Here is a 26815-nt window from a genome sequence, read left to right on the forward strand (position 1 = left end):
TTCCCCTCCCACCCACTTTCCTGGGTGGATTCTTTCCTGAGGAGCTGTCACTGCTGCAGCACTGCAGGGATGATGCACCAGCCAGTCTGAACACAAAGGCACAGCCCACAGCTCCGGACAGCTGGAGAGGAGAAAGTGGATCCGTGTGGAAGTCGGGGCCTATTCTTAGTGAACTTGGGAGATTGATGAGAGAGGTTGGCTGGAAACTTACTGGAGGAAAGTTTCTGAATGGGCATCTTCATCCCAGCTACCACTACAGCCCTGGTTTAATAAAAACAGGTCTGTAATGTTTTAAGTTGCAGAAAGCACCTGTATTACACAGCAGTGCAGGGCACGATGTCAGTTTTATTTTAATATTTTATGGTAAGGGAGAACATTCAGAGTTGATGTGTAGGCTTTGATGTCCTTGATGGAAGTAACGTCACTCATCAAAGAAGAGGGGGGCAATAAAGTAAGATGAGGTATTTCACCAGATGAAGAATTCTGTCCTGAGACAGCTGTAACCTCTGAGTCCCCTTCATGTTTTCCATATCCAATCACCTGGAAAAAAGTAACCAAAAGAAAAATTTGAATCTCATTCAATGTTCAAATTAAATTCAGACACTGAAATGCAATTCAGATAATTGGAAATGTAGAATATGTGGATAACCACCATAGTAAAAATTATATTACAGATCTTCCCTCCCACACCCTTACTCTGAAATTGTCACAGTTTGGCCTTCCAGAAGTTGGCAGCACAGAGCTGACAAACACTCACGTGTACACTGAGCACTTTCCTCTGGTTGCTTCTGTGAGCTTGGAACCAGCTGACCAGGTCTGATTGTGTAACAGACTTGAGAGCTTCAATCTGAAACCCACAGGAATGAGGTTTTAGTAGCACACTGGTGATTTAAGTAATTTTAAACATAAAAATGGTTTCTCTACGAACTCTATCCTATTGGATAAAAGAACCTTTTTAAAATAACATGCAGTTTTAGAATCAGTGTGTCACAGTAGCATAAATCCAATTTATGCTTTGCATTGGAAACTGCTGCAAAAAACAACCTGCTTTTTGTGTTCCATTTGGCATCACTTAACACAACCACAGCCACCCACCTCACGGGCCAGCCTGTCAAACAGGTACTGCTGGGTCACCACTTCATTCCAGTTCCTGTCCACTTCTTCTCCAAGGTGGGAATCTTCACATTCCTTCAGTTTTATCAAAGCTGTAACCTACATTGGAAAAAGACCAAACAATTAGTTTCAAACGGTTTTAAAACTCTCTTCATTTACCATCACATTCACTGCAGTTGGAAGAAAAGCCAAATTACATTAACAAGGTAGTTCAGTAGTTTCAAACTTGAATGTAAATGGCCAGAGAATGAATGTTTAGAGAACACTACAGAACAGAGAAAGAGGCATGATTTACAAGTGAGGCCTTTGTCCAGAAAACCTCAGAAAATTGCCAGATAGTTGTAACTGAATTTTGCAGTTCAAAGAAGAGCTTTTCAAGATGAAATTTTACCTGGGTGTTAAAAGCCTCTTCGGTTAAATCCTTGATTTTCTCTTCAAAGCAAGAAAGAAACTCCTCTATTTTCCTGTCAACCAATTCAGAACTAAAAGAGAGTTAAATAATTAAATTAGGAAGGGAAAAAAAAACAACAAACAAAAAACCAAAACCAACAAAACAATCCTGGGGTGTAAAGTAGCAGAACAGCCCCCTGACAGTACGGGAAAGTTTGGGACAGGTTCTCTTCCCTTGTCTCCTGAAAAGCTCATAGCTGAGAAAACCCAGTGTTCAGTTTTCCCCAGTATCAGGGAAAAAAGCCAGTGTTCTGATTTTTTTCTGTATTAAGTATTATTCAAACAGGGGCTTCAGGTAACCAGGCAGCCAGAGGAGCCACTACCCTGATGCTGTGGTATCCCCAGCTGCAGTCCTGAGCCTGCACATACTTATGGTGCATTGGATTAGGACTGAAAGAAAGAAAAACAATGTGATGTGATGGATCCCGAGGTCTCTGACACATTAAAACCTTCCCTGATGACACAGATCTCAGTAATGGAATTAGAGGCAGCAGTCCTCTCTGCTAATTAAACTTTCACTGACACAGCATTATTTTTCACAAGTTGCATACCTTTCAAATCACCCTTCACCTCTGGCAGGTCAAATACCTGTAATTCACCCCAGCTTTCAACAAAACCATAATAGTACTGTGTCTGCTGAAAGTGAGCCACAAGAACAGCTAGGCAGGATTTACAGGATTTGAGCTCTCCTGGCAGGATGGCTTCCAAAGGGCAGTGGGATATTTTACTGAGTCTTGGGATTACTTTTCCCTATTCAACTTGGGACTGCTGCAGTTTTCAGAACCTTAAGGCTATTGCTTTATTCAGGTGTTGGTTTTGAGTCAGGATTTTGTAACTGTCAGCACTGTCCCTTCTGACAGTCCCTTTGGGCTCTGACCTAACTCTCCTCATAGAATTAAGAAACCCCTCCCTGGCCTGAAACAGGCCAACTCTGAAATGAGAGCAGGTGCTCAGGTGTGACTCCCAGGGCTGGGAGTGATGAACATTCACCACAGAGCACTTACTTGTATTTAGTTGCCTGGGTTGCTACTGTGACAGAGAAGCCAAGGATCCCAGAAGTGTTCCTGCAGGTGGGGTACACGTGGTAGCTTAAAAGAAAGGATGAAACAATAAAGTTATTCCACAAGCACAATTAACTTTTCATTTACATGACAAGCTACAAGTTAAAATTATGTTGGTACTTTTGACAGAAAAATCTCAAATCTAAATGTTCTGCATCACTGCACCTCAGTGTTTGCTCATCTTTAGGAAATCCTTTTAAGCTTGGCAGAGTATTTGTGTCCCTGCAAACTTAATTCAAGCAGAGTGACAGACCTAGAGCTGTGAAAAGCCTGTTCCAGTTTCCTGAGGTGGTAGGGTGCCTCCAGGGAGGCTGCTCTGCACCACAGAGCCACTGTGAAAACAGCCCTGGGGAAGGGGAAGCTGATTGTGGAAGTGGAAGGAACAACTTTACGCTGAATAATTCCAAGTTAACCCACTGGTAATAGATGCAATTCTTACAGGAACCAAAAGCAACTTGGCCTGCAGCTTGTACTGATGGATGCTCTTGGTTTTGAGGTATGTTGCTGTTTCCATTACAATAATTCAGGAATTAGCCACTGTGCAGGAGGGATTTCCAGAGTAAAAATAAAATACCAGGGAACAGCAAAAGCAGGAGTGTAGGAGGAGGTGCAGGAGGATTCCTCCCCAGTGAACTCACCCGAGGGTCTGCTTGGTCCTCAGGAAGTCAAAGCAAGGCTCCTCCATGTGCATCTGGAACAGCACAAAGTGTTACACAGAAGTGACACTCCCCTGAAGCCCCTTGTGGGCTCCACACGGAACCCGGAGCACAGCAAGTGCTGCCTGTGCAGCCACAACCACTGAACTGAGAGGGCTCAGCACGGTGGGGTGGTAGCTCAGAGAACAGTCCCATCACTGCACAGTTTGGGGACCCCAACCCAAACACTCAGAGCTCAGTCAGAGGCAGCAGTAGGTACACACTGTCCCCTTGGGACCATTTAGCCCCATGGCCTTGGCTCCAAGGACTGTTTTCAGGGAAGAGTTAGGAGACACAAACACTGACTTACCACAAGCAGCTCCATAAGGGTGTATTCCCTCAGGTTCCTGGCACCTGACTAGAGAGAGAATGAAGAATTTAGGGTGATTTCTCGGATTTAAATGCCACAGTTCAGGTCAAGGTGACAGCTGTGCCACACACCTCAGCCTGAACTGCAGCACTGAGTGACAATTCACAGCAGGGACAAATGGGAAGTTCTGGTTTTCCCCAGGGGCCTCAGGAGAGTGGAGAAGAGATCATGAGATTAGAGGTGGGGACACCAGGACCATGGCACTAACCCAGCTATGGGCACTGGCACAGCCTGGGAGGGGAAGGTGCTGGTTTCAGGGAACCCCACACACTGTGAGAGCCCACCGGGGTTTGGCCACAGCGGAAGGGGCCTGTGCTGACATGAGGTGTCTGTGTCCCCTCTGTAACATTCCTGCCCACAGCTGCCAGAGGGAACAGGCCAGCACACTCCAAGCACACCTTACCTGGTAATAGACTGTCACCTCAGAGTTGGCATCACCTTTGTTGAGGGTTTTCACCTTACACAGCAGGTGGGTATTTGGCAAATCCACCACCCGGAACTGGACAGGGCAGGGATGGGCCAGGGGAGCGAACTGGAGTTTTCTGAGGGAGCACAAACAGCAAAGTGTCAAAACACCCACTCATGTCTTGGCCAAAACCAACATAACACCCAGATACTTCCACACTTGGTCTGACCTTATCTTCCCCTTCCCCAAAGCAGAACTATGTCTGCTTAAACTGCCATGGTTAACAGTCACCTCCCAGAAATACTGGAGGGAAGAAGGAAGTTTCTGCATCACTCCATCCTCCGGAAAAGACTCTTACCTTGATTATAGTTTCCACATAATAAGCAATTCAAGAGTCGAGATACTCACTGAACAACATAATTCAGAAAATCCTTTGCTTCCTAGGGGAGAAAACAAAAACATAAATTTTATTTAGGAGAGAATTATTACCCCAGTTCACAACCTCACACCACAGTGCTGCACTTCAGAGAGTGACCCCCAAGCAAAGACCAGCTGAGCTCTGTTGTGCCACCTCCATCCCTGTCCCCTTGCCTTGTCCCAAATCCTTCCAGACTCCTCTGCACCACACTGCAAAGAGAAAGAGTCTCCACCCTGCTTTTTGCACTGTAACTTTGCCAAAAGGAGAAGGCACGAGCCAAAGAGATAGCACCAGCCATCCCAACAGCAAAGGGTGGACATAGGAGGGGATCAACCCTCTCCTGTGCATGAACCTGGAGCTCTGGGAAGGAAACACTACAGGTATCTGAACTCCCAAAGAGCACATTTTCTTTAGGAGACTTTAAACAGGTCAAGGACAAACACCACCAGCTGGCACAAAATTCCTGGCACAAATTGTAATTGTGGGTTTCTCTCCCATGCACACAATGACACTGGATACAGGGAGCTAAGCCCCATTCCACCCTGTTTTATAAAGCCTGACAGGCCTATGTGTGCCCTAATCCCAGGATAGAAGCCTTCAGTAAATACTTCAGGTCAAGACTGACCTGTGAGGTTTGACCAAACTGTACAGGCACAATCCAATTTCCAGGATAAATGCACTTTGAGGGAAGCCTCTTCCTGGGGCACCACTGTGGAAATTTCTCAATATCAAATATATCCATACACCAAGCAACATAAAAAATGGTGGCAACAGGAGAAACAGATTACAGGTATATATCTACTATATTTTTCCCTCTACACAATTTAAATCCAAATTCCTGGAAACTTCTGTTCAAGCTGACAACTATGGACTGCCCATTGGCCCATCCATATGAGCACTCCTGAAGTGGTAGAGGAGAAACTGCCCTGGCCCTAAAAGACTCCAGACTGCCAGTAGAGAAGCAGCAACCAGCTGGGGGGTGAGGTGAGTGTGTTACAGCACATTTTAAGCACCAGTGAGTGCACAGCAGCTGCAGGGCTGTGCTTACTCTGCTCGTGAAGTTCCCTTGTACAAGACCCTCCACGAAGAGCTGGGACTTGAAAGCCCTGACGAAGTTGGAGAGGGACTCGATGGAGAGGCCGTTCATCAGCGTCTGGTACTTGTCGATCATGGACCACCGGCCGTGCTCCAGGATCAGGAGACGCACGTCCCTGCAGGGCAGGAAGGAAAACAGAACCACGGGACGTCAAGAGCTGTTCGATGCCAGAGATCCCATTTCTGACTGAGGGTTGTACTGGAGACAGGGAGAGGGTCCCCAGGAGCCCATGGGCTGGCTGTGCCCTCCCTCAGCACCCACTGCTGGCTCCAGGTCACTTCGGAAGAGCAGCTCCCTGGGTGTCCAACCTGACCCCATGTCTGATACACTCCTGGAGCTACAAGGAAACCCTGGAACAAGCCCCTGTGAGCACAGAGCAGGGATCCCTGAGCTCTTCAGCTCAATCTCAAACTTGCTGTGCAGCTACTGTCTGCCCTCTCCCAGAACTCACTTGGCCAGAGTCTCAGGTTTGATGAGGATGTTGAAGTATGTTTTCTTCAGCTGCTCTGTTATCATTTCAAAAACTGCTGGAGTAAAGCTGAAGTCAGACAAGTAATCAATGATGAGCTGAAATAGAAGCTGTAAAAGAAAAATTTTAAGCTGAGGTTTTTTGGTTTTTTTTTAAGAAGCAATTTCAACTTTATCCTACATAATAATATAAAATCATCCCTATTTGGTCAACATAAGAGACATCCAGTGTTACTAAAGCACATTCCTCAATTCTGCCAGATGTTCTTCACTCAACAGTTCTATCCCAAATGACAGTCAGTTTCAGAAGGACAGCATTTTTACACAGTGAATAAGCTCAATATCCCAAATCAATAGTAGTTTCCACATTCTATTGGAACAAACATAGCCTGGAACTCCAACATTTCTGTATTCAATATTCCAGTTTTTCCTTTGACAGCTGACTAGCACAGCGACATCACAACAGAGATGTGATTAAAAAAGAGAATATTCAGTCCCTGCTGTTTGCCTATTTGGCTTTTTCTGTTAAACCTCACATTAATAGGTGTGACAGACCACTGACAGTCTTATTAAAGCTCCAGTCAAGCTCTTGCAATGAACATTGGTGACTGTCTCCTCTGAACCACTAAGTCCTCCCATGTCTTACATGGCCAGCATTTAGGGAATGGGAACAGGGATTCCCCAATCCTCTTAGCAAGCCAGCAAAGAAAATCTGCACCCTAAATGAGTATGTTCAGAAGCTGGATCTCCAAAGTCAAATTGCAAACAAAACCTGTTTTCAGACGCCCTTCTCAGACAGCAAACAACCACAGCTTATAGGTGGAAAGGCTCTAACACTCTCTGTGCACGTGGAAGACTCAAAGCTCTTTTAATAAGAAAAGCTGTTAAAAGTGTTAATGAAGATACAGTCCTTAATTAAAGGAAGATTTCTCTTAAGTCAGCCAAACATCGGTAATTTGAGCTTGTGTGAATTTATGCATGTAAGCACAAGAAAAAGCACCACATTTGCTGCATTACCCTTAACAGAGACACAAGTTTTGCCATTTAAAATACCCCATCTAAGCATTGAAAGCTCCAGCTGCTCAGAGAAAATGCACACACACTAAAAAGCAGAAGGCATAAAAGGCATAAAAGTATTGAGAAGATGAGAACTTACAGGTAGTTTGTGATTGAAGCCTTTCACCCGGATGACTAAGCCATACTCTCCAGCCACCAGCTTGTATTCCAACTGAGCTACGTCTGCTTCATAGGCTGGTTCTCCAAGGTTGTGGGAAAGGATGTTCACAAATGTATCAAACAAAACTATGCTGGAGGGAGAAGAGGGCAGAGAGTTAATAAGAAAGAAATAAAGGATGGAATAAAGATAAAAGTCAAGCCCAATGAGTTTGATGGTACACACAGTGAGTTCTTGGATGGATACTTGAGTAAAATGAGATTCAAAAAGATGCTTTAAACAAACCCAGAAACAAAAGGCAGGTTTCCCTTTGTCCAGAAAGCACATGACACTATTTAAAAATTATTTGGACATTCAACTGTTCCTTGTAATGTATAAGATTCCAGCTTCAAAAGATTTAAGATTTCTCCAAAGTAGGAATGCACTTTGCAATGTGCCAATGCTGAAAACACTGAATAATCACAGAAAATGAAATTATTGTACTTTGTGTAAAGGAATGGGGGGCAGTCTTCAGTTATGCTGAAGACTTGAGTAATAAGATGATTTTTTTATCTCTCAAGATAATAATAATAATAATCTAGAGCAAATCAGGCTACACAACATGGAAAATGCAGTCCCTGCTCCCAGGTTTTTGCTAGTGCCCGGATTCCAATTTGAAGTTCAAACTAACAATGCCCCAAGAAAACAGATTTATAAAGGCTTTCCCAAAACATGCAGGCCTTGGCAGGCTTATGACAAATGAAATTGGTTCCAAATGGCAATGGCAGGCTGAGACCAACGAAGTGCAGCACACACAGAGCTGCAGCCAAGGTCTGCCTGACCCACAGCTGGTTTCCAGTGCTGCCAACAGCCCCTCCTGCAGGTTCCCAGGCTGCTGGTTCAGGACAAGACTGTGGACTGCTCCTTTCAGGACCAGCTCCTTCTCTAGACACTTTGTTCTGGTACTTGCACTGCTACTGTTACATTATTTTTTCCCAAACAAGCCCTGGGGAACAACACACCATTGAACTCCTACACATCTGTTTGCTACAGACAGGACCTGCTGCAGAACCACCCTCACCAAACTGCAGATAAAACCACAAGGAAAGTGTAAGAACATGAGAAAAGGACACCTTATTCTATTCCTGCTTAAAATTAATGTCTCTTCATGGTTTTTCACTAGGTATGGTAATTTAGTTACTCTGCAAGATAAGCATAAATAATATAATCCTCACTTCTCTGCAGATTGCTGTATCAATGGAGAGATCAGATGGAATCGAACATAACCTGGGGTGGAAAAAGAAACTTAAATGAGCAATTGTGTAATAAAAAGTGACAGCTTTCTAAAGCCAAATGTATTTGAGTCTAACGAAAATGGTCATTGAGCTGTAAGAATTTTTTTTTCTTAAATATTGTCATCATTAAACATCTTCTCTTTCTCACTCCAAAAATCTTCCCTTAAAAACACCAAACATTAGAGAAAAAAGCTGTGCTTTGCAGAACACTAACTCACATGGCATGACCAATATAAACAGAAAAACTCCATAAACCTTCTGTCTAAGAGACACTAAAAATTGTGACATTATGCTTGAAAGCAGCAATATATTTTCCACATTTGTCTCAGATCCAGGCTATATTTTTATATTATATTTATTTTCATGTGTTCTTTCCTTCTCAAGCCCTTGTCTCAGCATCATATTTTGTCTGTCCAATCCTGTTCACAGCCAGTGTATCTCAGCGATTCCACTTTTCAACCAGAGGTATCAGCAGGGTTCCTTTGTTGCAGGTACTTTACCTGCTTCTCTTTTATTGTAGCTAATAAACATATCAAAGGGACCATGGAAGAGCTGACAGCAAGCACTTAGTTTAAATGGTGATTCGCCTTCAAATAAATTCCAGCTGGTAAAAACAGGGACTTGCTATTCAGAAAGCCCTCAGGCATTTACCTTTTGGGATTTTGAATTTATCATCCTTTCTGTACCAGAGACAGCCTTGTTGTGTGCTGAGTGTTTTGACTGGATATTCTGTCTCAGGGCAGTCAGCAACTTTCAAAGCAAAGTCGGTGGCTAACAAAAAGAAAAACCAAACCAAAGTGGGTTAGTGGGTTTCACACACAACACAACAAAAATGCACCAAAGCCTTATATATCAAAAAATACCCTTTTCCCCTCCAGTTTTCTAAATTATTTGTGATAATGCTTTCCTGGACCCAAGGAACACCTATTTTTCAGTTCCACACCAGAATAGACGCTCAGAAGCAGTGCAGGAGTGGTGATACTTCATTCCATCCAGGACACAAGTTCTGGATTTCATTTCATTTGGTTTTGGCAACAAAGCCAGATGGTATTTAGATGCTTTCAAAACCATCAGGACTTAGCAAATAAAACTGCTCTTCTAAGGTATCTGGAGCTCTTTGTTAACTCTCAAGGCCTGCTGTTATGGATACATCATCTGTAAGTTTATACCTTAGAAAAATTCAGTTCTCACCCTTATAAACAAAAGAATATGAAATGAAATCCATGTGAACAGAGTGATCATGGTTTTTTAATTTGGAAAACCGGGTTGATGTTCAGATGGAAATTAAGATTGTTTCTAAACCACAGTAAATTCTCAAATTATTAGGGAAGAGTTCATTCATGCTCAGGTGCCTTACCTATGTATTTATTTTCTTCTGGAAGGTGTAAATCCTGATTTAACTCAAAGTCACTGGCCCATAAATCACTCCAGTACTTGTCAATATCTATTAAAAACAAGAAATGCATTCAGTTCAACAAGCAGGCAATGCTATCCTATTTCCTAAGCCAGTCATCTCATCTCTTTGCTGTCTCTGTGAAAAGTACGATGGGAGTTTCTTAATGTCACCTGGCTCATTGTGCCTCCTTCTAAATCCATTCCTACAAGATCTTCTGGAGCAGGACCGAAACAGTCCTATTAAAAAGCAAATGAAGCCTGCCTGCATTAGCAACCCAGCTACCACCACACCCTGTGCTTCGTTGTTGGGGTTCTTTCCCCTGTTCAGGACCAGAGTGGCAGCCAAGTGGAGGGCTTGGAGGGCTCACTGGGACTTCTGCCTCCACAAACAACTGCAGACTAGGGAGTGGGAATCAACTGCCACCAAACAAAGAACAATTATTGAGTGGCACAGAATATTTGACTAATGGTGGGCTCAGTAAAGCACTGAGGATTCAATTCCCTGCTTCCATTCACTTGTATGTTGTGTTGTAACCCTTTTACTGTCTCTACTGCATGAATCAGGCACTGCCTGAGTTTCTGCTGCTGTTTTACCTTCCACACTGTACTGTGTTCCAAACCACTTCTCTTTGAGGTGACACTGGCCTTCATTGGCAGCAGACAACAAAACCAGGTTGGCTCTCTCCGGGCTGAGCTGCTCCAGGGCAGCAGCAATGATCTGCAAGTTCAAGACAATATTGCAGCTCAAATGCAACTCTGGCTCTGCCTGACCCAGAAAAGACTTCTCAGTACAAACGCAGGAAGAATAAGAACATAACAAGCTTACCAAACAGGAGATTTGCTTTCTGAATACAAAAAGTGTTTCAATTAATACACAACCCGTGCCCACATTATGGTTAATTACAAATGCCTATACACATGCCTCTATTATACAATATGCCCCATATTTTCCTTACATCAAAACATATAATCAGAGTTCAAAGCATATTTACCTCAGGCTTGTATTCAAACAAGAGCTGGTCTCCTGTCAGAAAATCCTCCTTCTGAAACAACTGCATGTTCTCACAAAGGCTTTCCACATAGTCAACAGGATCTGTCTGTAAGCAAATAAATAAAGCTATTTGTCACATAATTAGAAAAACAAAATATCAGTTTTCTGTTCTGAGAAGAGCTTGACTAGTCAGGGATGTTGAGCATGAGTTGGATGCTGTGCTTGTTATGGCATTTAGTTTCAGTTATTGAATTAAATGTATTTCATAACCGTATCTAATGCTCCGTCTCCTTTGAGAATTAGACAAATCATCTTGGTAGGAAAAACCTTGATTATGCAGTTTACAGTCATGGGATATACTAGGTTAAAGACCCAGCAGAATGCACTCCTTGCCTCCAGGGAACACAAGCACAGTCCTGCAATTCAAGATGCTCTTACTTTCCTGTTGAACTCAATGCATTCCATGGTTTCTAATAGTTATTGACAAGTACTGGAGTGACTGAAGTCAATGAAGTGAGGCTTCTCAAATTATCCAAACTGTGTTCTCTTCTTTAAAATTACAGCATAAGAAAGTGAAATTAGGAAAAAATATTGAAAAGCCCCAAACAATTTGCAGAGCATTAATAATGGGCATAGAACTTCACACACAAGGGCCTAATGACTAAAACTGAGAGAGAGCCTACCTAGCAGGTAGGGAATGAAATAGCAACACTTAATTCTGTTAGGGAAAAAGCCACAATACTTCTCTGCCTACAATACATATTCTTTCAGCAAAATGCAGCCTCATTAAGTGCACAATTTATTTCTGGTGGAACAGAACTTTGAAAATGTGTTTCAAAATGACAACGAAATCCTTTTCATGGTTTACCTGCATCAACACAAAACTGGATAAATACCTGTTCCTGGTAGTGAAATTCATTAGCTTCAATCTTCTGTATTTCTTCCCATACTCTGCAAAGGAGGAAGAAGAGAATAAGAGTGGATTTTCTCCATTGTTCCACAACATTTATTAGGAATCAGAAAAAAGCAATCTTCTAGGAAAGGCATTAAAGGTGAGTTCAGTGATTCATTCAGGTACAAGACACAGAAGCCAGTATTAAATGTAATTTCCTTTCATCCAAAATGGCCTTTCTCAGCTGGCTGTTTTCTGAAGAGGAAGAGAATTAACTACAAAGAGTCAAAATCTGATACCAAATTAACATAAAGGTTGACATCAGAACACCACAGTCCTGACTTCCACAGATGTGGCTCAACAAATTTAAAAAATAAACACAAAACTGCACCCAACCTGGTGCAGTTCAGCTAGTTTCAGCTTACTAACATCAGAAATCAGATCACAATAATTCAAACTAAAAGTACCAAGAGATAAGCATAAACATTTAGAAAATTCCTTTTTAAAACTTTAAAACTGACATATTTTCCCCAAGGACAAGCTTTACTACTGATGTTTATGCTCTAGTAACTCTAGAAAAAGTGCAAACACTACAAATAGCAGACTAATGGAGAAGGATAATGTCACAAATATCCGAGGTAGTGGCAAACACTTGCCTTTTATCTGGCCCCCTCTTCTGCAGCATCTTCACATACTGAAATACAACATGGGCCACCTACAGACAAGAAAGGAATAGTCATTTTCCCAGACATTAGGAAAAAGGTAAGAAAATCAAGTTGCAGTCAAACATACCTCATAGAAGTGCTTGTAACCTTCATCAGTCAAGGTCACAGAAATGCTGAAGATGGAGTAAGTGGAGTTCTGTTCAAATCCTGTCTCTCCATTTCCTCCATATAATGCAAGAGCCCAAAATCTATGGAAGAGTTAAAGGTACTTACTAATTAATCATTTCAGCTTTATTTGAGCTTAGTTACAACTAGAGTATCATAGCTTTACTTCAGTGGTTTTCAATCCATCTACACTTTACACAAGGATCTTCCAACACAAAGATGTGAACCTCAGGATACAGAATTTAAGAAAAACAGTGAAAAAGCTAAGCTACCTTTTGGAGATCTCAAAGACCAGTCACAGATACTGCTGATCCATGGATCACAGACAAAAATCCATGCATTTTTTACTTGAGTCTACTGTCAACTCACAGAATACCACTAACAAAACACTGATACAAAAAGGCTGCTTTTATATCTATAGAAAATACATATATATACACTCAAAATAGAGTTTATCTATATTTTAATGACAGCAAAGCATTTAATAACCATGCTTTAAAAATACATACTTTTTCCTAAGGAAAGAAAGAACACTGCCTTTGCCTTCATGTCCCACCAGCCAGGAAATATAATGAAGAGGTTTCACCCTAAAAGAAAGTTTGCAGGAGATTAGATGCCAGGAGGTAACACATTTCCCAGAATGAATTCAAATCACCAGGCTAATGACTAAAATATTCACTGTCTCTTTCTTCATGGCAAGTTTTGCATTAGGATGCAAGGCAGCATTAGGATGATAAGCTAAAAATGTGGGAGTTCAGAACATAATGACTGATCTGAGTCAGTGAGGAATGATGTTAAAATCAGCCATGTACAAATTCCACTCTACTAAAGGAACCATATCTGCATCAGTTTAATTCATTTTTAAAATGCCTGCCTAGCTGAATCAAAGTACTCTGTCACACAAGTAAATGTGATTCTTTGGTTTTTTGGGAAAGGCAATATATTATTCACAGCATAAACACAGTAGAAGCATAAAATGCAGCACCAGCATACCTGTAATACTGTTCTTGTGGGGGAAGTGCCCAAGTGATGGTCAATGAATGAACTTTCCTGATTGGAACAACTGAACACAAATAACCAGATTGAATATAAATACACATGAGTAGACAGAGATAAGAAATTTTACATAATGCAGAAAGAATAGTTAAAAGTTATTCAAATCCACATAGAATTATTATACAAAGTATCTGGATCACGCAGAGAAAATCTGAAGTCAAGTATTCAGAACATTTAAATCTATTCCAACTTACCTCTGTAAAGCTTGTGAAATTCTGGGGTGTCAAAAGGCTGAGTCAGATGGCCAAAGCTGGGTTTGGGTAAACCACTTAAAAGCAAAATGGAAGTGTGATGTTACTGGCAAGGATTAAAGCCTACACTGAGATATTCAAAGACATAAGCACCACAGCTCTGACAGGACACCAGAGAGCCTGAAAATGGCCCTTAACCAAGGGTGCAGCTCAGGATCCACCCAGCAGTAGAGGCAACCTGGCCTCACCTGTACTGCCCACACAGCAGAGTCAGTAACGAGATTTGGGTACCACATCAACACCTCCCTTTCCTTCTGTACAAGGCAGCACCAGCAAAAAACTTCCTTTTGGAAAGCCAAGTACAATAAACAACTTCCTAAGTTCACCCTGGATTCAAAGAACCCTGATGAATTGTCTTGTAGGGAAGGAGGAATGAGGACAGGGGTGGTCAGGAGAGACAAATGTGTCTCTGTGTGGTATTAGGCTTTCATAAGTGCATTTCCAGGCACCACAGAAACAAACACCTTGCAAAAGCAGGAAATGGAAGGGGAAATAAAATGCTTTTCAAGTTAGCAAAGCTTTTCCAGAACTCCCTCTTTTAGACAGCACATTGCAGTGAACGATTAAAAAAGATTAACTTCTAACCCATTGCCACTCTAAGGATGACACTGAAATTCCAGATACGGTGTTAATTAATTTTGCTTCTAATTATTTTTGACACAAAGCAAAGATAAGCAATGTAAAATGATAATCTAGGTTTGAATGTCTTATCACAAAATCAAGGTATCAGCACATACTAAGCAAGTTACCACCATATAGCTCACAGCCTAAATAATTGTTAAGCAGAAACAAAGTCTTCCTGGCACAATTAACTCTGGTCTTTAATTTACAAAGTTGCCTTTTTTTTTCCCCCAGATAAGAATGTTAATTAACAAATAGTCATTTTCTTAGTTTCTCCAGTAATGGATTTTTTCTAATGCCATTTTAAGAACAGATAATTTTATCATCTGTAATGTCTCTATGCATCAAAAGAGTCTTACTTATTTGGGATCTCAGAGAAGATTTCTGTCACCCACTTTTCCAATGTATCCAGTGTTTCTAAAAAGGAGAGAAAAAAAGAAAGACAGAAATGTAATTTTCTGAAGATCTAAGACAAAATCTTATCTCACCAGTTCAGTTATTTTAAAGAGGCTGCAAGACAGTGTATTTGAAAATTGCAAAGTTCTAAATTATAAACTTCAAAGCTGTTGGTTTGAGCCAATTCTTAATATTCAAGGTATCTGTGGTCATAGCTTTGGGTTTGTATATAATGCTGAAATCCCAGGCTGATACGAATGGGATTTAAAGTTCAGTAGTGTCTGGAGTGACAGTGAAGAGGAATTACTGTCTTAGGGATCTACAAAATCACCAATACTTGCAACTCCTTCAACCACTCTCCAGATTATACACAGCAGTTTACCCACTCAAATGCAGTCCTGCAGTGCTAAGGTTTTCTTCTCCCCATCCTCTTTTTTTAGAAGAACTGAGTCAATAACCAGAAGTTTAAGTTTTAAAATAAAAACTTGGAAATTGCTGGTTTAAGCAAGCATTCTGAATTCCCAAAGTGATGCTGCATATGGTTAACAGCAATAAAAAAGGCTGGATGAGATATGGGGAGGATTCACAGTTTGTTTTAACAGAGACAAAACCACAAAGTTGACCTGACTGGTTATCAGTTACCACCATTTTCCTCTCAACTACCAGAAGAAACACTGCAGCCCACCACCAGTTTAATGATTATTCATCAATGCCCTAAGTAGTTTACTGTCTAGACAGAAAATAAAAAGTAAAGGAGAAGAAAAGAAATCCTACCTCTATTATTACCATGTCCATTTTACAGATGAGAATTGTAATCACTTTTAGCATTCAGTAAAACCCCTCCCTAAGAACAAACCTAACTTGAATAACTTCTAAGAAATTCTTCTACTCTCAGCAGAAAAAAACCACAAGTCTGAAGCTCTTTGCTGAAATGAAACTCAAATCCATTTGCATAGAATTTTTCAGTCTGTGTGGGAAAAAAATGAGAATCTCTATCCCTCCTAGAGAAACAAGACAACTGGAAGACAGAGTTTCAGTCTCTCACCACTTACTGTGGAGGTTTACTGTTGATGGCAGAGAAATCAGTAGCATTAATTAATTTAACTGATCTGACTCTTCATTGCTACAAGATTATTTTTGAAATGCTATCTTCGAGATTTTACCTTCTGTGTTAATGTGGAACTATTCAAGACCTTCAGCTAAACGACTCTCAAGAAGTGGCAGGATGACAATAACACAGCACAATTGCTCAAGACTTGTTTCATTTGGAAATCAGGCTAAAATCTGCATATAAATACCCTCTGCAGGACTGGACAATCCACTAGAATGGTCTGGGCTACAGCTGAACTGGTTCCAAAAGCACTACAACAGCAGCAATGAGGCTGTTTTTTAAGGAGCAACCGATGTTACCTTTAGACTGGACAACTAAAGTCATGTAGTGAGCAGAGTAGTGGCGCTGCCAGAATTCCCTCAGTCTGGTGTAGGTATCAATATTATTCATTTTGGGCTCATGTTTGAGTGTATCTGCATTACCTGGAAACATTAAAAGGTAGGTAGTTAGTTATCAAAGACCAGACATATCAAGAACTTATTTTCCTCCCTGAGTCATGGTAAAGCACATTAAAAATACTTAGTAGAAATCTGGAGTTAAAAGAATGTTAATTGAAATTTGATACCTTCCAATTTCTAGTTCTTACTGTAAAGCCAGTTGGTATTTCTATGGCAAGGAAAGACAGAGTCCTCTTGCATTATCAGATCACCCAATGTGTGTTGCCAGCTATTCCCTCAACAATGGAACTTGCAGAACAGCAGAGGGAAAAAGAGGGGGAAATATGATGTTCAGTGTATGTCACTATGGAATTTTATAAAAATTATCTACATTTCAAAGCTGGCCAACTCTAATACCCATCACACAGCAATTTACACAGCATGAGGGTGAGGGAACTGGGACTGTATTGTCCCAGAGAGGAAGAACACATTTCCCTTCTGCTCCCCTCACATGGCTGTTAAGGTGTAACTTCTGCAAGTTCAACAGTGAATTACTTATTCTGTAAAGCCTCCTTAGACACATATCCAGAAATAATTTATCTTTCCAGAAAATTTTAATAGTAAAAAACCAAGTCTAAGCAAGACGGAGATGACTCAGAGAGCACCACCTTTATGTTAACAGAAAGCTACATGATTACACACCTCGGGCAACCCAGCTTTAACATCAGCAAAAAGCAGTATCAGAGTGAAAACTATCTTAGAAAGGAGACAGCTGCTTTTATTTCCAACCATTTTACTGTAAAATGAATAATTGCTCTAATACATCTGAGCAAGGCTAGTGTTTGCTGTGATAAGATAGTTCATGTCAGTGCATCTAACCACTCAAATTTTTAAGTGGTTAAAAGTTTAACTATTATCACTACTTTATAACATAAATACAGGACTTACCCCAAAAAAATTTCTTCATAGGATGTCCAGGCCTGGCAAGACTCCCAAATAACATCTCTTTTCTGTTTGCATCAGAGGGCCTTGCTAGTTGATACTCTATTAATTTAAAGAATTTGCAGTGACATGCATCAACATTTGAGGTCATGTTTCCCCAAAACAAAGCAAAAATCCCAGCCAAACTGATAAGAAGATACACCACAGATGCAGCCTGGAATTTGTTTTAATGTATGATGAAATAGTGAAATAGGCTGAAAACAGGACTTGCTAGCAGTAATAAGAGGAAAAACGTAGTTCATTGCTGAGAAGAAAGAAAAGGATAAGAAGGAAGTGTATGTAAAGCCCTAACTTGTCCTGTCTGAATGCTCTCAATATGTTAAATTCAATGGGGACAAAAGGCCAGAAATATTATACAAGATCAGGCCCTGCAGCAAGAGCCAGAGAACAAATACAAACCTGCTACTACCATGCATCACACAGAACAAACTCTAGCCTGGTAATAAGAAATTGAAAGCTGAGCAAGATCGTTTCCAAAAATGCAGTTTTACGTTCGGTTTACAATAATCTAAATATGGGACTCTGCCAAAATCAAGAATTCACCCTCCTGAACTGCATTTTCCTGTTGCTGTTTTTGCTGGTAATAAGGAACAAGCAGAGCAGAGCTGAACACTAATTCTTCTGTCTGGGTTATCACACGGGCAGTTCAGGAGCTGACACCATTCACTGGGCAGCACATTCCCCCTGTCAGTCCAAGGGAAGGACAGGTTTTGCACCATGAAGGTGTAAATTGGCTTAAGCTGTTGAAGAACCACACCTTAACTCAAAGGCAGGTCCTTGTTTACACTGACACTTACCTAAATTTAAAGATCAAACTGCCCATCTTTCCTTGCCAGAAGACAGATGAAGATGATGACTTGGAATAAACATTTGAACCAGTTGGTATATCTGCCAACAACACTTTTTTTCTAAAACAGTGAAGTTCTATAGGCGATCTGGGAGTATTCATCACATATAAGGAAATCAACACTCTACTCACTTCTGTGCCTTGTTTAATTTCCTTCTGGGAAGCGATTTTGTAGTTATTCAAGCATTAGAATAAGAAGATAAGTAAAATCACCTCAACTTATTGTATTAACTCCATATATGACCGGAGAGAGCACTGGGATTATGCTGGAGCCAAAGGCATGTTGTTCACTGCAGAGCATCCAAATGATCATGTAAGTGCCCTGCCAGTTACTGCCAAACCACTTCAAATTATTAATTTCTAATACAAGAAATGAGAGGGTAAACTCTCACAGTGATGGCACTACATTCAGTCTTTCTCCTCTAACAACCACCACAGAACTTCAGCTGAAGAGTTTAACCTCTCTGACAAGTTAGGTGAACTTGACTGAAGTGCTCAGAAGGGTAGTTCAACACAGAAACCAATAAATAGTGTTACAAGGTAGGTTTTAAGAAGATGGGCTAAACACACAGGAAAAGATTCTCTTACTTACCACTGTCTACAGCCTCCACTTCTCGATCTATTGCATCCCTGATCATTAATGGGTGAATAAAGAACTGTGCCCACCTACAGAACAGAAAAATTCATATACTTTTCTTCAGGGTCTATTAGGCTAAGGCAAAACCCCCAGTAGTTAAACCCAACATCTACTCTTTTGGTTTCTAAGGTTGCTTGTATTACAAATGATGCAATTCTTGACTGCACTGTCTTAGAGAAAGATAAAAGCCCATTTTGTGATACCATGAGAAACCAAAGAGCAGGGCTTCCAGGCTCCATAAAGTGGGACTGAATTGGTTGGATACAGCATGATATGACACTAATGGGTGCAGGGTTATCTGCCTTTACACTCTAAGAATGCTCACACCATTTAAATAATAAAATAGTAAATTTAAATAATACTTGGTAAAATGTGCAGACGCTTGCTCTTGGTGTCATCACAGGAATGTTTTTTGATCAAAGTAAATTTGCAGTGGAGTCTCCTCTCCTCCTGAGATATTTTACAGCATCAAGAACATTCAGCTGTGCCCCCATGAATAAGTAATTCCTCTCACTGAAGGAAACCATGCCAAGAAAACCATGTGGAGCTCTGCTGTCCCAACATATCCCACAGCACAGAAGAGCAAGTTAAACACTTTCTGACAAAAGACACATACAACAGTGATTAACCTGGCTTGGGTTAAATGTCTCCTTTTGAGGCACACATTGTACTGTTACTTTAAAGGCTGCCATCCCACCCATCCTGAGGGATCGCACTTGGAAACAAACTAACAGAATATGAAAAAATAGTAACTCTAATCAGGACAGATATTTCAAAGGATGAGTCACTGCGATTCTGGGAGCACTTCCCCTCTGATCAGTGGTCACATTGCATAACATTTCTTCTATCATCAATGCTACCAGTTTAAGGGTGCCAAAACAATCAAAAAGCTGTATGCATCTAAGACTTACACATGGATTCGACATAATCCCACAGTGGCTACACCAGCATTACCTCAAAAAACAGCAACACACCCTGTGGGAAATAGTATTTCCACATATTCTGTATCACTGCTGTAGCTCACCAACAGCCTCGCTCACCCCAAAATGAAGAACTGCAAAACTACACCCAAGCTCCTGAGGCACATACAAACATTAATTAACACCTAACCACCATTTATATAAAGTCACCTGTCCAGGGCTTCTTTGAAGTACTTCCTCTGCACATCAAACTGGAAGACGGTCCGCTCGCAGTCGGTCGAAGCGTTGTCACCGCCCCCGTGTTTCTTCAGGAACGCATCGAACCCGTTCTCATCTGGGTACTTCAAACTGCCCATGAAAACCACTGCAACAAAAATCAGCAACATTACCCACATGACATTAACTGGTTATTCCTATGGCAACCCCTACTCAGCACAGTGTTACCTACAACTGACCCGAAGCTCACCCACAGGGGGTAACTACCAAATACCAACAGCCTGTGTGATGTGCCCAGGAAATGCTGTACTTTGCCTCTAACTGTGCCTGGCCTCAGTCAGGCAAGGACAACATTTTGTGATACATCTGGACAGAAACTTTGTGTGCCCATATTACTAATTCATCACCTTTGACTATGGAGATAAAGGTCTGTAGCTCCAGCCTGGTTTATAAAGCCATGGCTAACATGGTTCCCCTGAATTTTAACAGATAACAAAGAATCTTCCTACAAGCTAATGCGTGGCTTGCCAAAGGGTATGAGACACCTTCTCCCATATTAAGAGTTCCATGCTAAGTCAGTATTTTTATAAAATCACACACTCATGAAAATAAATTCTCAAATAGCCAAAATAGGAAATTATATATAATATTAAATATTACAGACATCCTGAGCTACATAGCACTCATTTAGCACTGAAGCTGGGGAAGATGAAATAGGAGCAGATACATACTATGTTCCAGGAAGTGTGCTAATCCAGGCAGATCTTCAGGATCAGAGAAGCTGCCAACAGCAACACAGAGGGCTGCTGCAGACTAGAGAAAATACAACACTCTCAGTAAAAGTGACTTCAAGGAACATTTCAGGAAAATGACAGAAGTGTAAGATGAATCAATCAGGACAGGCACAATAAAAAGGTCTAGTCTGAATGCCTAATCACAAGGCTTCAGACCTCAGGAAAGCTCACTATATATTTTTTCAGCCTACAGCTTAAAGTACATACCTGCTTTTCTGAACAGCCTCTCTTTCTTGTCTCTTCCTTTTCAGCCAGCTCTTCTAATTCACTGTCATCAGAACCATTGAAATCCTCATTATCTCCATTACTGTCCTCACTCTCATCCCCCTCATCACAGTCCTCATCATCAAAACCTTCTCTACCATCTTCGATCTCAGCTCCGGAATCATCATATTCATCACTTCCCTCTTCAGATTCATCCTCATCATCATCATTGTCCTCTTCCTCCTCCTCCTCCGAAGATGTTGGGGCACCATCCAAGTAATTCAAATCCGAAATCAAAAGTGCACATAAGCCATTTTGCAGCTTGATATACCTGAAAGAATAATTATTTACAATGAATACGTTCATCTCCTAAATCTGAATTTTCAGAATCACAAAAGTTTCATCATTTCCTCTAATAGTTCTGTGCTCTTCAACCGAGAGTGATTTCCTAATGAAAATCTAAAGGTAGCTAAGACTGTGAGTAGTTTTACAGCAGGAAAATAAAAAACTCTTCTGCTATTCAACAGCTGTAAGAATGAGCAGTAGTTCAGGGCAGCAGCAGAAGCCCTTCACCCCATAAGGTCAAACACACTGATTTTGGCTTTTTCTTCTTCCTTTGTGAAACTTTTAAGCTACTAGCACTCACTTCATGTACTCAGAATAGGCAAACCCAAACTTCAATAGTCTGTTATGCTTGTCAGGCTCTCAGAAACAAATATTACATGACAGAATGAAGATCTTAGTCCTTGCCTCTAAGTAGGTCCCAGAGACTCCATTTGATTTTATTTGATCAATGTTTGTATTAAATGGGGTCCACAGATCTACAGGCATGTGTTAGCAAGGACAGAGCTCCTCTGCAGGCTCCATTAAACAAGTCACAGAGGGTTGGCTGGGTTACTATCAAGAAGCAATAAAGAGTTCTCTGTGTGTGTGTTTACACAGAATTTTTCATATGTGTGTGCATATATATGCAGATAAAACCCCACAAGCCCAGTGTGCACCACTCTACAGCTTTTCATACTGGAGACTGCAAGCACCAATGCTCTGCACTACAAGAGCCCTCAGCAGTATTCATTTCCCATCAGATCTGGAGTAGATAGTCACAACTGGTCAAATTAGCCAGAGCACCCCTCCCAGGAGCTTGCACTGGCTAGTACACAAGGTGCAGAAAGGAAGGAATGCTGGATCCAGAAAATACTTCGTCCATTCTCTGAACTAGTGTGATATAGACAAGTGGTATCTAATCCAGAAAAAAACCCCAAACCAACAAACCAGAAAAAAAACAAACCCAAACCAAAACAAACAAAAAAACCCCAAACAAAAAACAAAAACCCCAAACCCAACAAAACAAACAAACAAAAAAATCCAACTAGAATAAAACAAACCCATGGTCACACCCCACACTCCCAGAAAAATCTGAGTTCCAGAGCACAGAATCACGGACTAGTTTGTTTTGAAAGGGGCCTTTTGAGGTCATTTAGTCCAGCACCTGAGTTAATATCAGATCAGAACTCTGCAATGTGGACTACTACAGCTCTTGGACTACTGAGTCTATGCAAAAAAGGTAACAAACAAATGTTTAATAGTTCATGAATCATGACCAGTCTCCAAGGGGAAGTGACAGCGTTTGCTCTAGGCCAGCAGGAACACGCCCAGTTTGCTGCAGGACTGCTGAGCAGGACAAGTCTGCTCCAATCCAAGGCAGGAGTGCACTCTGGTTCATTCAAACTGCAACACAGAGCGTGTAACCTGCAGAGGTGCTCTGACCAACTGCAGGAGGCACAGATAGTGCACATCCACGCTAATGTCTGGGAGCAAAGTTAATCCTCCATACATTTTGAAAGCCTGCCTGCTAACCATTTCCATCATGTCCATATGTCACACTCCTGAATGTACAAAGGGGCCTAAAATATACACTGTACACTCTGAGCAGCTCAGAGCCAGAGCCCCAGACAGTGACAAGCTAAGGCTGCAGCATCTTCCAGCCCAATCAGCATCTCCTTCTCCTCCACAACAACTCTCTGCCTCAGGTTCTCCCATGGAGAACACTGGCCTCCCAGGGATCAGTCACAGAAAGCAGAGAACAGAATGGGGCTATTCTCCCAGAGGAACAGTGTGCCATAAAGCTGCTCAGCCAGGTGTATCCAGTAGCTCTTGTTGATCCTTTCCACATACCCCCTTTAAGCTCATGGAGTAGATTATCCTAATTTGACATTACTCATCTGGAGGCTCGTGGGTGTTGCACACAGGACAGAAAGCACCAGCATCAAGGACAGGACTGAACCAGTTGCTGGTGGAGGCTCTCAGATTTCACTCCAGGACAATCTAGAACAGTTTAGGTCATACTGATCAGAGGCACCACCGACATAGGTGTTCTTTACTTTTTCCATGTTTCAGTCCAATGGAAAAGGACAAATGTAACCAATACATAAGTATCCATTAGTATGCAAATCACAGTAAAAAAAACACAATCACATAAGGTAGAAATAGAAGCAAGCACAGTCCAATTGCTTTTTTGAAGGACTATACAGGCACTGATGCAAATAAGGCTTAAATATAAAATAAAATTCAAATTCTTAAACGTACTCTTTAAACATCCTGGGTAAGTTTAAACAGGATTGTTCTCACACAACAATTTTTCTTATATTAATGACAATTGTTTAGAAGTTAAGATTTAAATACATACCAGTGTATGGTAAACACTGAGAAATGTTGTAATTTCCCAAATTACAAGCAATACAAGCCCATGAAATTCCACATGTAGATGACTTTAAATAAAACATATATTTCTGGTAAATACAACTACCCAATTACAGCTCTAATGAGCAAACCTAACTCTTATTATGACAATTATTTTGTCCCAACAAACTCACTTCTGAAAACACATCCTGCAATCTCTGTCAGAGCTCTTTTGGTTTTTGTGATCACTGTATCTGAGAAGGTAAAATATGACATTTTTCACTAAGTTAAGGCTGATGTCACCCTTATCTTATAAGCAAACACACTCTCCAAATGTCTATGTGCAGAGAAGGTTCCTGAGCATCAAATAGGGTAGTGACAGCCTTCAATGGATTTCCCAAGCTTCATTCACCAGTGTGCTGCTTCAGGTAGCAAAGGTAGAAGTTCCCTGAGCTGACAGCATCTGTAGCTGCTAGTTTTGCAGGAAGACAGTCTGCCACAAAGTAGCAAGAGTAAGAATGCCATCAGGAGAGGCAGGCAGAGGAAGCAGCAAGGAAGTAGGGCAAGAAGGGAGGGAGTAAGTTTCTCCCTAAGCCAATGGGCATAGTCATCTTCAGGCAGCCAGCAGGGAATTTCACTGTCAACCAATGTCACTGCAAATCCAAAACTCAGTTCCAGGCTCAGGCAGCAGATTCTCCATTGGCTGCACAGATTAGACATCAGGAAAAGCAAAGATTTAAAAAAAAAAAAGGCAATTCTAACAAGGGCTGGATCATCTTCTGCCTAACAGAAGATGAAGCGTCCCTTCAAGAATAAACTGTCTTACAGCATCCAAAGAGTTCAATCCCAGCTGGTTCTCGTCTCGTTGCTGTGTCTGGGCCACGGACGCTGTGAGCTGTGCTCAGGGAAGGTGATCCTTCTAATCACTTCCCGGGGTATTACTCGGATATATTCAAATAAAAACACAAGCAAAACGGCAGCCTAAAGGCACTGTGCCTCAACTCGCAGACATGTCTGTGTTAAAACTTGGAAGCTCATTTAAAACAGGAAGAGTTTTAGAGGCTGTTTTAAAGTCGGGATCTGCTCTGAAAATACTTCAACCGCATTCTGCACTTCAGCTGAACGCTTTCGGCGAGGGGCTGCGAACCAACAATTAACTGGGAATTGCTGTGCCTGGCGAACCCCCTCGCCAGGAGCCGATCCCCCGGCCTGTGGCAGCCCCAGGCCCGCTCCCGCACCGCCCATCCCCAGCAGGAGCACACCCGCGAACCCCCAGCCTCCTTTAAACAGACAGGCCCCCATCTCCCCCCGGCACCGGAACCAGCCCGAAGCCCAGCGGTGCCCGGGACACGGGGCAGACCCCGGCCCGTCCCACCGAGCCTCGTCCTCCCCCGCCGCCCTCACCGGTACTGCTTGGGGTCACTGGGGGACTTGACGATGTCGGGGTCGCCCAGGTTGTGGCCGGGGCCGCCCGCCCCGCGCTCCTCTTCCTCGTCCCCGTGAGGCGAGCGGCCCCCGGCGTCGCGGCCGCCCTCCGCGGCCTGCTGCTGTCCCACGGCCAGCTCGGGGCTGCCGTAGCCGCACGTCGCCTTGTTCCTGCCGGGCATGGCGGCGGCGGCGGTGCCGCTGCCCCACAGCGGCCGCACAACGGCCCGAGCCGGGCGCCCACCCCCCGCCCGCCCGCGGGGACCCCCGGCCGCCGCCCGCCCGCTCCGAGCGAGGGCGGCCGCCAGAATGCGCACGCGCATGGCCGCGGCGCGCTCCGATTGGCGCAGAGGCGGCTGCCAGGCGTGAGGGAAACCATGGGTGGGGGAGAGGAAAGAAGAGGAGGGGACATACGACCCCGTTCAGGAATTAGAAGCAGCTCGTGGAGAAATCAGAGCAGCGAGGGTGAGGCGGGAGGACGGAGGCAGATGGCGGGGGCTGCTCGCTGCGCCGTCGGGTTCCTACATGTGCGCCCGCCCGCCGGCTGAGCTGCCCCCCCCCCCCCTCTGGCGTTGGAATAGTCCAACAGCAGGCTGGTGGGAGCCGGCGGCTTCCTCTCATTGCCTTCACCGATTGGTCCGCCCCGCTGTCGCTCACTCTGGCAGGACCAATCAGCTGGCCCAGGCCGGGTGTGGGGCAGCGCTGGGCTCGGAGCGCGCCGGGTGCGGATGCTCCGGGCTGTGGGTTCCCGATGTACACACTTAAGGTGTATCCCGAACAGCTTAAAGTCTGTACCCGTGGCTGCTTCATAGAATAAAGCTCTATTCTTTACGTGACCACTTCAGCAGGTCCCCGCGTTTCCCAGTTCCCCGCGTTTCCCTTCACCCTCCATCCAACTCCAGTGACAACGGCAATGCCGCTTTGCCTCTTGGCTTGGATCTCCTGGCACACACTGCCGAGTTCCTGTGGGGAAGCTGCCAGTGCAGTTATCAGAGCCCTTCTGCACCTTCTGTACCGCTGCACACCTGCCCGGCTGTGCTTCCCTGTAACACCGGGTTTCCCGGTGCCCGTGCGGGAGCCGGTGTTGCTGCACAGGGGGATGGTGAACGCCAAGGAAAGGCGTCAGAGGCCAACAAATGAAGGCTCTCTGAGGTACAGGGGTGATAATTCCAGCTGAATGCCTACCTGATACTTCAGAGCTTTATTCCTCCACAAGATGGAAGCCAAGACCCATCTCTAATCCCAAGCTTTCCTATGTTTCTCGCTGTATCGTACAAGCCAAAGAGATGCTTGTGAAGAGCAGTCACATCTTGCTTTTCACATTCGAATACCTGTTTTTATCTTGTAGCCATGCTGTTCTACCAACACTTGCTATCCTGGGCCACTGCCATTCAAATGGAAGGCTCCATACAAAACCACACCACAAATTTTGTGTTTGTCTTCAGTGCAAGCAGGTTTTTGTGCAGGTTTTGGTTCAGTGCAAGCAGGTCTGTTACCTCCCCTGCCCTGACAAATCTCTGTCTCACCTTCTGCCATTACCTCCTACAAGTTAATACAAGTAACAATTCCTACTGACTCACTGCTGATATTGAAATCAGACGCAGGCCATTTAAGGCAAAAGGCTTTCCCTGTATTCCTTCATAGCA

The 26815-nt window shown here is 42.8% G+C and overlaps 1 protein-coding gene across 1 annotated transcript; it reads right to left on the reverse strand.

Annotated features, from left to right (window-relative positions):
* Positions 1-325: 325 nt before the first annotated feature.
* On the reverse strand, positions 326-25507 carry NRDC (nardilysin convertase). The gene is made up of 31 exons (XM_051799446.1): positions 25149-25507; positions 21069-21396; positions 20799-20880; positions 20062-20215; positions 18887-18960; positions 17394-17489; positions 16368-16490; positions 14921-14978; positions 13884-13957; positions 13627-13696; positions 13143-13220; positions 12596-12716; positions 12460-12518; positions 11808-11862; positions 10913-11017; positions 10515-10638; positions 9883-9969; positions 9177-9296; positions 8466-8517; positions 7234-7384; positions 6061-6188; positions 5562-5724; positions 4504-4535; positions 4093-4231; positions 3630-3677; positions 3263-3315; positions 2568-2651; positions 1505-1595; positions 1096-1212; positions 758-847; positions 326-540 (listed from the first exon to the last, which is right to left on the reverse strand). The coding sequence occupies exons 1-31, from the start codon at positions 25490-25492 to the stop codon at positions 346-348; spliced, it is 3495 nt and encodes a 1164-aa protein (XP_051655406.1). The 5' UTR covers positions 25493-25507; the 3' UTR covers positions 326-345.
* Between the last annotated feature and the right edge of the window lie 1308 nt (positions 25508-26815).

This window comes from Manacus candei, unplaced genomic scaffold (assembly GCF_025592945.1).
Source record: "Manacus candei isolate 608988 ecotype Guabito, Panama unplaced genomic scaffold, ASM2559294v1 h1tg000005l, whole genome shotgun sequence".
Classification (NCBI taxonomy): domain Eukaryota; kingdom Metazoa; phylum Chordata; class Aves; order Passeriformes; family Pipridae; genus Manacus; species Manacus candei.

Bases quoted from the DNA above. Each gene is read 5' to 3' on its own strand.
- NRDC (XM_051799446.1), bottom strand. From the start codon at position 25,492: ATGCGCGTGCGCATTCTGGCGGCCGCCCTCGCTCGGAGCGGGCGGGCG. The intron at 6,189-7,233 runs GTAAGTTCTCAT...TTTCTTTTACAG, and splicing joins GCTTCAATCACAAACTACCT to CTTCTATTTCAGCTCATCAT. The intron at 3,678-4,092 runs GTAAGGTGTGCT...TTCTCTCTCTAG, and splicing joins AGGTGACAGTCTATTACCAG to TCAGGTGCCAGGAACCTGAG.